Source organism: Mytilus californianus, unplaced genomic scaffold, assembly GCF_021869535.1.
Source record: "Mytilus californianus isolate M0D057914Y unplaced genomic scaffold, xbMytCali1.0.p SCAF_8, whole genome shotgun sequence".
NCBI lineage: Eukaryota > Metazoa > Mollusca > Bivalvia > Mytilida > Mytilidae > Mytilus > Mytilus californianus.
The window spans coordinates 34417841-34435152 of NW_026262734.1; the positions used below are offsets into that span (position 1 = coordinate 34417841).

The following is a 17312-nucleotide window of genomic DNA, read 5'->3' on the forward strand; positions in this document are numbered from 1 at the left end:
AAAAATAATTATTTGGATAAGAAAATAACCCAGACATTTAGATATATTAGAATAAAAATATTTTTTTAATTTTTTAAAAATCATTTAATATTCATCGGTTTATGATTAAATGAAAAATATAGAAAATTGTTAAGTTGTTTTTAAGGAAGGAAAATAATGTTTGTCCCGAGAAAAAAGCCCCTCCCCCCCCCCCCTATAAATGATCATTAATTTACCTAAGTGGGGGCTTAAATTTGGAGACCGATCGCGAGGCCTGACTGCCATAAACAACAGATAACGAACAGCAAACAGTGGATACACCAATTGATATGTATGAAAGACAACGACGGACACAAAATGATTGCACTGAATAATTTCAACTACCATTGAGATCGTTTTTTTCTTCAAATCTCCTTATCAAATTAGAAATGCATTTTAAAAAAACCTTGGGATATCTTTTTCAGTTTGGAATTGGAATTGGAATTAAAAATTGCATTTCCCAAAGAGTTTCAGGTAAAACCCCGAGAATCTCACCTCCTAGAAATTTGAAGTGCCAGGATGTTTGAAAATATGTATGAATTTTATTACATACTTGAAATTGTATAAGGAATATAAAAAGATTCAGTATGTTTACTGTACAAACAAACAACAGACACCAAGTGATGGATACAATTGTGGCTTATATTGTTTAATTCATTTTTACTGAGAGCAAAATTTGATTGATTGATTATTCAGTGGTTGTTTAAACGTCCAGTGGCAAAAATTTCATGCATATTCAGGACAAAAAGTCGTTTCAGAAGTATATTATGAAGTATTTGGTATAACAAATGTTTAAATTTTCTCATTGTTTGGTAAATTTCATTTTCTTAGCTATTTCTAATTAATTTTATGAATCAGATTTTTCTGACAAATTATATATTTTGCTCTAAATTAACTCATACGATTCTGATAATATAAGGAACATTGTAACTTAAGTTAAAAAAAAAGAGATTATGATTGTTTAATCAGTTGTTATGTAAGTTCGCTCGTGTCAGTCGGATCACTGATTTTCGGCAATATCAAGGAAAAACCGGCACGTTCCAAATATTGTTCAACTACTCATTTAATGGTGATTCTTTTTCTTTAAAAATTGGAATTTATGTAATAAAAATCTATCTATCTCTACCATAGTATGAAAACAGAGTACAAGTAACACGTGCTTTCTAGTCCTTAGTGGCATATTATAAGTCCTTAGCAGTGTTTAGACGTACAGGCAGAAAACAGTCGAAGGCCACCAATGGGTAGAAAATCTCGCACCGAAGGCGTTTTTCAGCTGGTCCCTAAACAAAAATGAATTTTAGTTCAGTGATAATGGACATCATACTAAACTTCGAAACATACAAATATTTCCTAAATTTCGGAACGTAAACATATGATAATTAATTAGTTAAGGTTACAAATTTAGGCATATAAAAAGAAGGGGGGCGGGGGTCAATGCATTTGAATGGGGACATATGGTTAAAACCACCCCTTTTATCCTGGGTTGAGAACCCTCTTTTTAAAAATGGCTGGAATCGCCACTCTTTAAAACGTAGCAATTTATAAATTATTTATATTAAGTAGAATTATAAAATCGATGAGTTTTATAATTTGATAACACTCATTGATATTGGAAATACTATACTACAATTAATTTATTTAATACATGGAGTGTTTAGTAAAACTGTCGACCAATCAACACAGAAAGCGAGATATCTAAAATTTGTATACCCTTATAGATTTTCATTATCATACATCAATCTTAAATGCAATTCCAAATAAAATGGCTTTGAGAACCGTGTATTAAGCGCTTATCGTTCATTCGTCAATGAATCATTCACCGTGCGTGTATCGTGCGTGTATCGTGTGTTCATCATTCATCGTGCATCGTGCGTGTATCGTGCGTTCATCATTCATCATTCATTTTTCGTTAATCCTCCGTGTAACGCTCATCGCTCATCGTGCGTGTATCGTGTATCGTGCATTCACCGTGCGTGTATCGTGCATTCACCGTGCGTGTATCGTGCGTGCGTGTATCGTGCGTGTGGTCAGTTTGAATTTTAGAAGGTCTGTAGTCAATGGATTGTTGAATTGAGGACAACGTTTATCACCCTCAAATTAACACGAGGGGGATACACATATTGAAGTATTCGGTAGTTAGTCAATGGATTGTTGAATTGAGGACAACGTTTATCACCCTCAAATTAACACGAGTGGGATACACATATTTAAGTAGTCGGTAGTTAGTCAATGGATTGTTGAATTGAGGACAACGTTTATCACCCTCAAATTAGCACGAGCTCGGGGGATACACATATTGAAGTATTCGGTAGTTAGTCAATGGATTGTTGAATTGAGGACAACGTTTATCACCCTCAACGTTTATCACCCTCAAATTAACACGAGTGGGATACACATATTTAAGTATTCGGTAGTTAGTCAATTGATTGTTGAATTGAGGACAACGTTTATCACCCTCAAATTAACACGAGTGGGATACACATATTTAAGTATTCGGTAGTTAGTCAATGGATTGTTCAATTGAGGATAACGTTTATCACCCTTCCTCTCGGTCGATCTACTTGCAAAACCTACGTACAGGAATGAATCTTATATTTGTTCTGGTCCTACATATCCATGAAATATTTGCCACTGGACATTACACAAACAACAACAAATCAAACAATTTAAGTCAACGTGAAGTTGAACAGAAGAATGACATACCAACATTTCATACAAGTATCTTGGACTAGAGGTACCATCGGTCCAGAAGTCATTGCTTCGCAATTGAGATGATTTAAAAATATAAATTTCAAAAATTTACCATTAACAAATTAAGGATGTACACCTCTGAGGAGCCAAACATTTCTAGAATTAAACTTTTTTCTTAACCGGATTTTTGGGTTTATATGACAGTAAAAAAATAATTGGTGAAGAAAAAATCATATGGTGGTGCACTTCTTTTTTTGCTACAGCCCTTTGAAAGTACCCAATTTTGATGATTTTCCAATTTTTCATCAATTTTTACCTATTTTTGGGCTATTATCGTGAAAAAAATCACAGTTCCACTATTAAACTTTTGTTCATACTTTCAATAAAGATGAAGTGGAACAATCTAAATAAATTTAACTTAAAAAAACTATAGGTAGGTGTTAATATAAGAAAGTTTTATCCTATTTTGATGCTTTTTTGTGTCAAATTAACCATGCTGTCAATTTTGTAAATTTGTGATTTTTCTCTGTTTTAAGAACAAAATGCATATTATTTCAACTTCTTTGTTATAAAAGATTGAAAAAATACATATCTAAGAAATTTGAAAAGAAAAAAGTGATATGGGATGTACATGTCTCTGGTAAAATCATTTCTTGTACCCTTCATCCATTTTCTCAAAATTTTGGCTAAAAAGACTGACTTGATTGGTAATAAAATTTGAAAAATTGATTACTCAAAAACTACTCATTGTAAATACGCAATTTTTTCACAGAGTTATGTTTGATTATAACATTTTTAAAATTCATTGATATTTTCCACTTGTATCACATGTTTTGGAAATAATTCCAGGACGAGATTTCAACGAGACTGTAACGTCAGAGGAATACATCCTTAAGAAATCATTTAAAAAAAACTAAAGGACCAACAACCTCTAGCAAAGATGACCAAAATGATTTTGGCTATTTTTTTAACAGTGAAAATGAGGTATCGGTTAGGTGACGTGAGGTAGTCTACCGCATACAAATCTATACGTATTACGTTCTACTTAATCATGAAACTAATATCATTAGCTCGGGGAAAGCATTTTGGATAAGTTAATTTGTTTGACATCTAGTTCATCACACATGAATTTTTGGCTTTTTAACAAATCTGATCGTTAAACAGAGGTTTTTTTGGGGTTTTTTTTGTGGGAAGAGGTATACTATAAGCGCCTTTTGTATATCTCAGTATGTATTTTTTTTCTATATAAAAATGGATGAAATATTTGAAATATATTTCCCATAAGCCTTTCACAGACTATTTGTCAGTCAATAATTTCAAGGACTATTAACCCGGTAAATTGTTTTGCAACCATATTTCCGAACGTTTTCATATTACATGTATTTCATTGGACAAAAATGACATCATAGACGATTATTGTTGCTTAGACTTTTTCGCATGGTTAGGCAAAACATTGAAATAATTGATAAAGATCTATAAGTGTCGATTTCATTTTCTAAGTTTGTTTTCCAAACTAAGCAGGAGTAATACTAAAAAAAAATAGAATATCAACACGAAAAATTACATTTTTATAGAACTGAAACACAAAAATGTATGGGATAAATCTGTCGTCGTCTCCCTCATCTTGTGAATGCTTTGGAGTAAGGTAAATTTTTTTTTTTTTTGGTTACCGGCAGTCGTATGCATGGCAATAACACAAGAGCTCCTGCTTTTGCAAGTTTTGATTATTGTAAATAAGATGCTTACAAATAACACAAAGACAAAAATGTCTTCTTTTGTGCATCACGTACCTGTATGTGTGACGTATTTTCCAGATGCTGTAAATTTGGATTTCTTTGAGGGTTGTGTTTTTCGGTACAACAAAAACTTAATGACTGGTTATGAGGATACAAACAAGTTTGTTATCCCTTCGGTATACGTACCATTGCCCCCGGCTTCGCCTCGAGCCAAATTTGATATTTCAGGGACAACCATAATAACCAGTCAATAAGTGCATAGTATAAAGCACAGTAACGAAAACAAACTTTTTAAATATATATAATTTTAATTTAGGGCAATTGAGCAAACATAATATTAAACAACAAATCAAATAATATAACTGATGGAATAAAATAACGTAACATTTAAAATCAACAAACTAGCGATTTTTTTTTGATTTTTTTTTTATACTTATACTCTTTTAGACTCTAGGGTATTAAAATAAACTTAAATTCATAGTTTCTTCAAAAATTCTAAATAAAAGAAATGATTAATTTTATCAAACAAACCAAATCATTTTGCAAAGTTGTTCATAATTTTACATAACAATCTGAAAAATAAAACAAAGTGCTAAATTCCATACTAATGATAAAATTTGTTTTCACGAATTTTGAAATTTTTATTTCTAATTAAGATTGACGTTCTAAATGTTTTAGCAGTTGATAACATTGTTGCTAACAACGTATGTAAAATATCTTGACTAGTTTAATCACAATTGTTTGGAAGCCAGTTAGTATAACAGTGTGGGTGTTATCACTACTCAGTAAATTATTATAACGACTTTGAAACTTGTTATAAAGACTTTGTTTATTCAAGATTAACTTACGTCTTTATAACGAGTTGATTAGTCGTGATAGCGAGTTAGCTTAGTCGTGATAGCAAGTAAACTAAGTCGCAAAAAAGAGTTGCTGTGTCATGATAACTAGTTAGCTTGGTCACTTAAAAACTACAACCTCAGTCCTGACAGTGACACTAACTTGCTTCCATATAATTTACCCAATGTCATGTACAAAACAAAAAGTGTGTAAATCAGTAATGATATGGATCAAAAACAGTCATTGAAAACAACAAAATTAGATGAAAGGGATATGCGCAGCAAAATAAATGTTTGATCTACGTTATAATTTTCTTTCAAATGAATCGATTCATGATTATCCCAAGACAATCCTTATGCATGGATGTCCTAACTTTTTTCATCTGTTTGAACATTCAGGTTAATAAGAAAAATACAACAGAAAACAGCTGATATTTGAGCCAGTATATTGCATGATATTTTACAAGGAACAAACAAAATCTTTGAAATGTAAATTCAAATCATATGTCATGCTAATCACTTTTTTTACATGTACATGTATGTAATGAACCACGGTTCATATTCCGTTGCATCAATATTAAATAACATAAATTTATAGAAATAATCATAACATTCAATTTAACTGAAAATAAACATTTTCAAAAACTCAGTCTTTATATAATGAATACCACAAAATATTTACTTTTTAACATGATAAAGCACTTGTAAATATTGCAAAACATATTAAAAATTAACACTTCATAATAACACATGATAGTCTTAGCCCCACAACCCTAAAATGGTGGCTTTTACCACACATAACATAGATCTATGTTTTATTTCTGAAGAAATTTTTAAAACCCTTTATATTTGACATATTTTTTACATGCTGCACACATGAAAATTTTACTCACGTGAATTTCACATGAATCTCACGTGAAATTCACCTCAAACGAGCTTATACGTGAAACTCACGTGAAAATTTTCTCATGCACGTGAATATACACGTGAAATTTTTAACGTGATATTTCAAATGAACTTAAAAAAAATAAGTGGTATTTTTTTATGTTTTTAATCAGATTTGAAAATTTAGATGTCATTTATTTGTGCTTTTCACGTGAAGTTCACAGGAGTATCACATGAGATTCACATGAAACTCAAGTGAAATCAGTTCACTTGAGTTTCACGTAAAAGCTCGTTTGAGATGAAATTCTCTTTGGGATTTACATGAATCTAAAATTCACACGAAATTCACGTGTGTAAAATTTCCCAGTTTATACAAATAATTGAAAATATACTGACCATGTAGGGTAATGTGCCCTGATATGTTTACATACACATTACATGTATATCTACATCACATTTACTGTAAACCAACTAATTAAAGCGATTTATTTTCGCGACTTTCGCGAGTAGAAAAATAACGCGAAATTCAATATAAATCGTCGCAAATATGTAAAACTTAGATCTTTCCTTATTTAACTACATCAATTAAATTTGAAAATCGCGAAATTAAATTGCCGCAAGGTGGGCTAGAAAGGGCTAAACGCGAAATAAAGTATCCGCGAAAAAAAGTTGGGTTACAGTATTTAAATCAAAACTGAGTGTGGGAAATTATTTTCGACTGATTGAAATGAAGACCTCGAGTAAATATAGTCATGTTTTGTTCTTTAATGACAAAATGGTAACAATGATTTTTATCGTTGTTTATCCCTTACGTAAATTTTCGTATTTTGAGTTTCATTTTCTAGTCACAAATTTAAGTCAGTGCAATTCCAGTGATAACCAATTTGGTTCTGATTCCGAATCTTAAAGGTTTAGTTAGGGCTTTTTAATTGTTTGTTCATCAAATAAAAGGCTATATATAATGATTGTTTACAACCGCTGTAGACGTTGTTTAGGACCACTGTAGACGTTGTTTAGGACCGCTGTAGACGTTGTTTAGGACCGCTGTAGACGTTGTGCGCTATTAAAAGGGTTACCCAGAAGAAGTTAAATTATAAAAGGGTGAATTTACAGTGCCTTATATGTACATATCCTTAAAATAAGAACTGTCCTTGCAATACTTTAATATGTATCTACTAAATGTATGCAATTTCTGAAAAGAAAATTAAGAAAAGATATATGGATGCCATATAAATCATAATCTTTTGATTCTTTTGCGTACCTTAATGAAAAGTTAACAACTGATTCTATACATTAAGCATAACAAAGTAAAATGATTTGGCACCTTAACAACTTCGGTACTGGCAGTGAAGTTCCGTAGCACACGATCGTAAATGAAAATGGCTATACTTTAACAATTCTTTGATGCATTTTGATCTGTCCTACCATCTTTGGTGGTTTCAACGGCACTTTTTTTTGTCGTATAAAAGTCAATGCCTGTTCAACATCCTCCTTTTTGTCATACCCATGACAAGCAATGTACCTTCTAAGTGATTGTACTGTAACTCTTCTATATCCGATGTCTTTATTTTGTGATGGTCTTATTTCAAGCTTCTTCGCAACAATACCTAAGTAAACGTCGTCTATATGCATTGGTTTGACAAACGGAAATGCTAAATTGAATTTTCGGGCTAATGGCATTGATACAAAATAAGCGCCACCTGCTAAATATGGCGGCCATCTGTCAAAGGGATAGTCTTCCCACGCTATAAACCATTTTGATCCGTTTGCCCGGTATGGCACAGATCGCCCGAGAAACGTTCCACTAAACAACAATTTGTTATTCTTTACTTTAGTAATGTATGCTTGAAGATTGTCAATGTTTACAAAATAATCATCGTCAACAAAGAAAAGATAATCGGATGTATCACAGAACGACACGGCCCATCTATAAGCCATTATCATTTTTACCGTATTATTCCAGTAACTATCTATAAAATTCTCTTGAATTATATCCCCATATAATGTACTCTCCTTTCTAATTGCTAAATTTCCATTTGAGGGAAGTCCTAAAAGAAAGACTAGAAGCATATTTTTCTCCAGATATTTTCCCCATGTTCTTCTTATCACCTCCCTCCTTTCAAAGTTATTCACCGATGATTTGACTAGTATCACAATTTTAGAATGTGTCGAATTATCTGGTTCGAATAGACATGAATTGGTAGGAGTATATAGAAAATGATAATTGTGTTCGTTGATTGGTTGAACGGAAGATTTGTTAGCGGACTCTAATTTTTGGACTAATTGTTTCAGATTGATATTCAGGGGATACTTAAATTCCCTGTCGTAGGATTTTTTCAGTGAAATACCTCCTACCACTTTATTTACTTTTATTTGCTTTTTAATATCTTTTTCCTTTAACAACTGTTTTTGTTTTACTTTTTCATCTTCTAATTTATTTTCTTCCATCTTTGGTGTCAGTTTTATTTGCATTTCTTTTTGAATATTTAATAAATCCGTAGTCTTTTGGATATGCAAATCAATTGACTTGTCTTCATCACGTGACATCTCTGACAACAAAAGCTTTTCTTCTACTGCAATATACTCCATGAAATACATATAAATATAGCCGAATGCCATCATATATACAAAAAGGACAACACCTGCCTTTCTTTTGAGTTCTGAACGCCGACAAATTCTCATTGTATTACTGCATAATTTATTTCCCTACATATAAACAAACACCGATATGCCAGACTGAATCTGAAAAAAAAAAAGATTTTTACAATATTATTTTCAAACGTATATGATCGCAAATTCGTAAATATTTGTAGCAGTTGGTAGTCGGTTATTGTCTTATTACTATTATATTTTATGTTATTTGAAACCCCGAACTTTAGAACTCTTTTTACCGATTGACTAAATGTATGATTTACCGGACCACGTCAAATTACAAATGAGATCTACAGTTCGATAAAGTACCTATCAATCGCTATAAGAGCAATAGGTAATTTCATTTTTTCGTACCCCAAAATGAAAATAACTTCATGTAATTGGTTGAATATTTATGTTAAGGATTTGTAAACTTTCTTGTGATTAAGCGTAATTATGCACACTGTTGTTTGACCATAAGTGGCAGAATAACCAGAAATGATTGTGGCCACCAAATGACAGAAGCAGTAGCAGAAACCTATCACATTTGCTTGATGTACGCTTTGGAAAAGATTACGCAGAATTCATTCAATTCTGAAACGAACTAATTCTAATGACCTATAGTTGTTAATTTCTATGTCATTTGGTCTCTGGCTGTGATTTGTCTCATTGGCAATCATACCACATCTTCTTATTTCTATAATCAGTCACGAACAATAAGAATATCGTGAAATTGAGAATGGGAGTGCTTGAACTCGAGATGATTTTTTTTGAAATACTTTATCAATTTAGTCTATCTAAATGCAGTGTAGAGTAGATTTTAAATGAATGTCATGTAAAGGGTTGAAAGATTGAGATGAGATGCTCTGACACCGACTCTTTCGGCAAATAATAGACTGTACATACAACGAACAAGACATGGTCCAGATAGCCTTACCTTGTACATGAATCAAGTTTTACGGCAGGTAAATAACTAATTTTACGACCCTTCAATTGTCTTTTGCAAAGATCATACTAAGTGTGCTCTAATCTAAAAATAAGAAGATATGATAGGATTACCAATGATACAACACTCCACCAGAGACCAAATGACGCAGAAGTTAACAACTGCAGGTCATCGTACGGCCTTCTATATCGAGATAAGCCCATACCGCATAGTAAGCTATAAAAGGCATCGAAATGAGAAATGAAAACAATTCAATCGAGAAAACTAGTAAACTCAGATCTTTTTTTTTTTTAAATTTTCCCTACATTTTCAGTAATGTAGTACAAAAGATTATTCTACGTCGTCTAATGTAAATATAATCATAGCTTTAAATACCGGAGAGAGATGATCATTTATTAAAATTTAATCAAATAAACAAAATGTGTTCCGTCTAAATCAAATTTACGGACGTCTTATACCTACATTTTCCTATTGTAATTTTTATTTAATCCTTATGTTGACATGATGAAGTTCCTGACTTGGGAATTTTTCACGGAAAGACATTTTACAAGTTAATTTAGCCTGAAGAAAACCTTATTACGTTAGATGCCTCTAATCAAATTATCAGTTCATTCTTTATCTAGCACTAAGGTACAAAATAAGAAATACCGATTCACAAATTTCAAATGTAAAAAGTTATGCAATTTGAATTTTAAAAATATTTTGTACTTTAAAAATATATTTGACTAAATTGGTTGAGGTTTATTTTTGTGTGTACTTGTTTGTAATTTCTTTTTATCTATTACAGTGCAATTGTTTGAGAGTGAAGTCATGACTAAGTTTTTATCATCTTCTATCTTTTATTGCTTGTTCTTTGAAGTACTACCCTTTAAGGCTTTTTCTTCACTGGTCGATATTAAAAACCTTTAAACGCGTCACATCTTTATTCATCTGTCCAAAGTCAGGAATATGGTTAAAAATAAATCATGCTGCCACTCTATTCTTATTATGAAAAGTAAGCATGGAGGGGCAGCATACCTTATGTATGCTGCATTTATTATAATTAATTATTGGATAAGAGCAAGAACACATTAAATCAGTGAACAAGCTAAAACAATAAACGATATATGTATTAACTAAAAAGAACAATCGGACACAAAAAGGTGCCCCAAGTGGGTACCCCGGGGTCTATAAACTCGGAAATGGCGCGGCTAATCACATCAACCCCCTGCTTTTTGAAATAGTCTATCCAGAAAAGGGGCCAAGGGTCCGACGTCAATTGCTGGATTTACCCCTATCATCTTAATTGAAATATACACGAAATGGTCTTCATTTTAAATATGTCTCTACTGTTAAAACTATCTAATCCATTTACTTATTAATGATCTAATCTCGTTGATGCTCTATTTTCACTTAAGGATTTTGGTGGCCTTGTTTTAAAAATAAAAAAGCTTTTTAAAAGACATATTATTGATAGTATATAAAAATAACAGAACTAAAAAAGCAGAAGAATTGGGTCAAAGTCTCAAATTAAGATTTAAATATGTTTAATTTTAGTTTCCTGTATATAATGTGAGTTAAGTATGATGTCCATTATAACTGAACTAGTATACATATTTGTTTAGGGGCCAGCTGAAGGACGCCTTCGGGTGCGGGAGTTTCTCGCTGCATTGAAGACCCATTGGTGGCCTTCGGCTGTTATCTGCTCTATGGTCGGGTTGTTGTCTCTTTGACACATTCCCCATTTCCATTCTCAATTTTATGATGTAAAGCCATAATTAGCGATAGAGGGAATTGACAAAAACCACGGTCACGTGTCACGGTGTCAATTTACAGTGTTTTCGATGTTTTCAATGGCTTTTATATACGGAGAAATAATATTGGTATAGACGTCCGTAAATTTGTTTTAGAGTGAAAACTCGTTTTTCTGATTTCATTAAATATTTAGCAGATCTCCACTCTAGGGTATTTAAAATAATGAAAATATTTACTTTTCGTTACGTTAGGCATAAACTCTATGTAGTACACCACTAACTTTAACTGTATGTAAATTATTGCTATTTGAACAAACAACTGCCACAGTTTGCCTCAAGCAGTTAAATTATTTGTTTTCATTCAATTTTCAGAACAATCTATGTACAGCTAAATTAATTATTCAATAGTTATTATACTCACAAAACTTAAAATATATTTTCATCGATATATATCATTTCATGTATATTAATAAAAGCAAATATGGTAAAAATGTAATCCAGGATGACAGCCATCATGACACCTTCAACAATGAAACACTGACAAACTATAACTAGACGTACAAATCCACACATTCTGCAATAGGTCAAGCTAATAAGGGTTATGACTTCAGACTTTTCGGCTAGAAAATGACCAACTGACCGGAGGGTGGGGTGTTTTTGTAAGTACTCAGTCATATCCTAAGTCTTTTGCTAAAACAAGAAAAAAAAATGAAATAGCTAAAGCATAGGAATTTCTTAATACGTCTTTACAAGCCAAAAAATAAAGTGACGAAGTATAGTAGTTGCGAGAGATGCATTCTGGACTGTTATTCAGATTTCATGCTCATTTTGATTCGTAAACTCTAAAATAAAACTTACTTAATATCTTAATGATTGATTACCCAGCTGGTACAAAATTTAGCTATACATTGTACATTTAGTATGTAAAAACTCAAATAATATTAAATATTCCATGTATGACATACCAGTATACAAAGCGCGGGAACAGAGTATAAGACACGTGCCCCGTATGAAGTACATATACACTAAACACAGAATTGTAAAGGTTATTACTCCCTATAAGTATTTTGAAAATATCCAAGGTATATATATGCTTTTGTCTAGACCATGAAAGATAATGCCAAAACGAATCAATTTTCTCATGATTACACCTCATGAGTATTTTTGAAAATATCCAAAGCAGATGCTTTTGTCTAGACCATGAAAGCCAAAACGAATTAATTTTCTTTAACAGTTATATACTTACGGGTTTTTTTTTAATGATCATGAAATAAAACTTCCATATTGAAAAGTTGTGCGTTAAGTATCCATAAAAAAATCCCTATGCGTATGTAATTTTATATTAATGTTAGCTCCATGAAAACACACAGAGGATGAAAATAACCCACTCCATTCAAATGAAATATGAGTTTGCCACGTCTCATTGATAGATCCCGTTTCTTGAAAATCCTGAACACTTGTAATACTATATGTTCATTGAAGGCTTATATTAAGTCGTGCCAAAACAAACACAAAGCAATATACGGGCCTCACACAAATGAGGTTATAATGACTTAAACATATGTAGTTTATTCATTAAGAGAAGTAAACATAAAACTTCATTAAATTTGTTACAAATTTCATACAAAATAACTTTTAAAAGGAGATTAAAAAGCACTAGACATTTATCCACTTTAAGTCCTTCCAGGACATTCGATTTACAATAGTAATATTCAATTGTAAATTCATGACATATCGCCTATTTTGTAAATATTAACTTTTGATTTCACAAATACGTCAAAGTGGTGAGTTTCAGTATCAATTAATAAAAAAGATCTCGAATATTTCGTAGTAAACAAACACCCGCCCTTTTCATCTTATTCCAATTTTCAAATATTACTAAAATCGATCGAAATTAAGTAAATGTTGAAATAACAAATACAGTATTGATCTCGCGAGATTTCTGTTGTAATGAAAAAAAATCACCAGGGTGTTGTACAAATTGGTAAAATCATTCAGATCGATGTCACTTCTATTTAGACAAACACCAATACAATATTTAAGTTAATCAGTAGGATATCCGTGTTATAAAACTTAGACTTACAGTGATTATAATCTGTTGTTATACGTACAATTAACTTTTAAACCTTAAAAATTATTTTGATATCCTGTTTTATTTTTATAAAAGACTTACCGAAGTGTCAGACCATCTAGAGGAGTCATTTATTGTGGCTTGCTAGAAGTCCAATGTCAAATACTCCCTTCATATTCGGGACGAGAAAAAATTAAAAAAATAGAAAAATATGTTGGTTGTGCAAGCTAGGACGACCGGGCTTGCATTGTCGAAAATTTGGAATGCCAATGAAATTTTGAGTATTGTTGGAAAGGACAGACATTTTGTCTTACAGCAGGCCACCTATGGACCCTCAGAGTGTAATTGCAATGGATCTTAAACGTATGTATGTGAGTAAACGTCAATGAGACAGCTACCCAGCAAGTTATAAAAGTGACGTGAAATTTGCCATAGGTCATCAGTTATTGCATGTCAAATACTCTTCACTGTAACAGTATGGGAAGCTCAACATCACCTAGTCAATTGACATTAATGGATTTAAAATTAACGAGGCGATAAAATCAACATCAAGTCTTTGAAAAATAACCAACAAAATCAATAAGAATATCTTTAAAATGAAATGCAATATCATATAATGGTATATAATAACTGTATCATAAACTTTCGTAATAAGAAACACACTATTAATATATCATTCTATCCACAAAGATAACTGACTTAAAAATGTTTTCATGATATGTATGATTGTCAATGAGACAACTATCCCCCAGAGTTTAAATGAAGTGGTAGTAAGCATTATAGTCAACCGTACGCCCTTCAAACACGAGAACAACCCATACCGTATTGTCGGCTATAAATGGCCCCGACATGAAAAATATGAATCAATTCATATGAAAAACTAACGGCCTGATTTTATAAAAAATACAATGAACGAAATGCAAATACGATATACAGCAAAAACTTGGGACAGGCATGCATATATACAGACTGTGGTGGGGTAAAACATGTTAGCGGATATCCCAACCCTACTCTAACCTGGGACAGTGGTGTAGCAGTAAAACATATGAACAAACTATAAAAATCAGTTGAAAAGGACTTAACTCATCAGATCTATACAAAGCAGAAAAAACAAGTAACAAAAACACAGACCGGACGTGGCAGGGTATTTATACATCCCTACAAGAAAAAGACACTGAGTACAGATCTGAGAGTACTCACAGTTACCGTAAAAGTACGTAATGTAAAGAACGGTGTAATTAGCACATACATGTACATGAAGTTAAAATCTTTAAAGATTTAAATGACTAACATGAAAGAAAACAGAAAAATTGTCTGAAAGATAAATTAAATGAAATAAATGAATCTAAAAGTTTCTATAATAGTTTCACACTAGAAGTAAATGGAAATGATCACTGTTACACGGTGAATAACATGAAGTTAATTTCACATCGTAATTTCTTGAAAATAAAATCTATGTTATAAGATGTAACAAGCAACGGAAGAATTTTCAAAACTAAATTGGTCAAATTCGTTTTAAGTTGTGAAAATATGCAAAATTTTAAGTAGAGTCATTTTTGAATTCCCGTACATTACAGCCTATTATACAAATACCAAATATCTTGCATTCAAATTCGCGAGCAATTCTGGTAGCTGATTTACATTCATATTTGTATTCGCATCTTAGGTAGTAATTTGACATTATAATTCGTATTAAAAAAAATCCAACCAAATATTAGGTAAAAAGTGTATCAACTGTCTCTACATACCTTATAAGAATTCATACATTTTCATGTTTCACTTGTTTCACGGAAATTAGGTAGTCCTCAACAAAAATCAAAACAGGTGATACGTTTTTATTAAAAAAAAATCAATTCTACACCATTTTAATCATTTGAATATTTTTTTCATTGATCTTCTATCCTTCTGAATGTTACATTGTACATCTTCCATTTGAATATCGTAAAAATGAAGTCTTGTTCTACTACATTGATTTTATGACAATTTCTTGATATCAATTGGATAAGACTATGAAATTGACTCATACAAGTATTATGTAGCCTTAAATAATTAATGAGATTTAAGTGAACATCATAAAAGCGGAATAAAATTGTTATAAACGTCTTTTAAATAACCAAACAATGTTAAAAATTGAGCAAACATATACGGTCACTGTAGGAACCCGCTGAGGGCACGAATACAACTTGTAACCAGTCTTCACGCTTAACCACAAGTCATACGGCAATGGCTTGTAAAATTGCTTTCAGACTTGTAAAATTCTTCTCTACAAGCCAACAGAAACCAACTAAAATTTTCAAAAAATTAAGCTTCGAGTTTGTGGACTCAAAAGTTTATCGTGAAGGCTGTGTAACTTAACAATCTTATTCTAATCCGTTTTATATATATATAAATCTGTTGGATATGATAACTAGTATGTTGTAAACATGTAATGTAATACCACTCGACCACCTTTAAAATGTTCGAAATAATTTTAAATGCATGTATATGCATAATGCAACTTTTTTAATAAGTTACTTTTATTTAAAAACAAAAATGAAGAAACGATGCAACGATGCATAAAGAACAATCAATACTGCACCAGTCGAAGAAAAAACAGACTTACACACCAAACACAGTGGGAGAACTTATGGGTGCTTCATACATGTAAGCAGTTGTTGCTCCACTAGTGACAACCATTGTGTTACTATAGTATATATTCATCTAATTCCTTAAATGACATTGCCTAACACGTCTTCATGATTACTTAAATGACATTGCATAAAACGTGTTCATGATTACTTAAATGACATTGCCTAACATGTCTTCATGATTACTTAAATGACATTGCCTAAAATGTCTTCATGATTACTTAAATGACATTACCTAACACGTCTTCATGATTACTTAAATGACATTGCCTAAAACGTCTTCATGATTACTTAAATGACATTGCCTAAAACGTCTTTACGATTACTTAAATGACATTGCCTAACACGTCTTCATGATTACTTAAATGACATTGCCTAACACGTCTCCATGACTACCTAAATGATATTGCCAAAAAATTCTTCATGATTACAACAATTTCTTTGTTACACTTGTTTCTTGACGTCTCTACTTGCATAATTGAGAGATATATTAAAAAAAGTTGATATATACCTTTGTAGTATTTTGTTTATAGATAGACATGTATGTACGAACCTGAAAAATAATCCAGGTTTCATTTCTCCATGATAATCATAAAATCATTTAATTTTAACGAATAACGGTATTTTATTTTTATTATAACGATAGTGGTTACATAATTGAGACCTCTAACGAATCACGATTATGATAATTTGAGGAATCATGATAAACATTTAATCTGACAGGTTGACGCAAACTATAGTCGAAAAATTACCATTTGACGACTGACGGTAATAGGCATTCCTATATTCAGGAAAATATTACGATGTATACTATGAAAGAGATACAGTAATGAACAGGTGCTTGCAGAAATCAAAAGTCACACAAGTTCCAGCAAAATGCATCACAGTATAAAATATTTGACGCCAAAATTAAAAAACGTGATTGTTGCATGACGTCTGTACTAAGGCTATTCGTTACAGTAGCAAAATTCATGCAGCTAGATACACAAAACTTTAAATACGTTTATTCTGATCCTCGCTTTGAAAGAGCTTCGGTTGATATATATAATCAAATAAATTTGTTTTTGATTTAAAAGTAGGTCTCAGTTTAAACTATCATATTTGTTCAAACAATTTTGAATATGATTGTTATTTGCTG

The 17312-nt window shown here is 31.6% G+C and overlaps 1 protein-coding gene across 1 annotated transcript; it reads right to left on the reverse strand.

Annotated features, from left to right (window-relative positions):
- Positions 1-4904: 4904 nt before the first annotated feature.
- Positions 4905-8692, reverse strand: LOC127711909 (beta-1,3-galactosyltransferase brn-like). Its single transcript, XM_052218067.1, has one exon. The coding sequence runs from the start codon at positions 8636-8638 to the stop codon at positions 7550-7552; it is 1089 nt and encodes a 362-aa protein (XP_052074027.1). The 5' UTR covers positions 8639-8692; the 3' UTR covers positions 4905-7549.
- Between the last annotated feature and the right edge of the window lie 8620 nt (positions 8693-17312).

What these genes read in the sequence shown, in the direction of transcription:
- LOC127711909 (XM_052218067.1), bottom strand. Translation starts at nt 8,638, where the DNA reads ATGCAAATAAAACTGACACCAAAGATGGAAGAAAATAAATTAGAAGAT.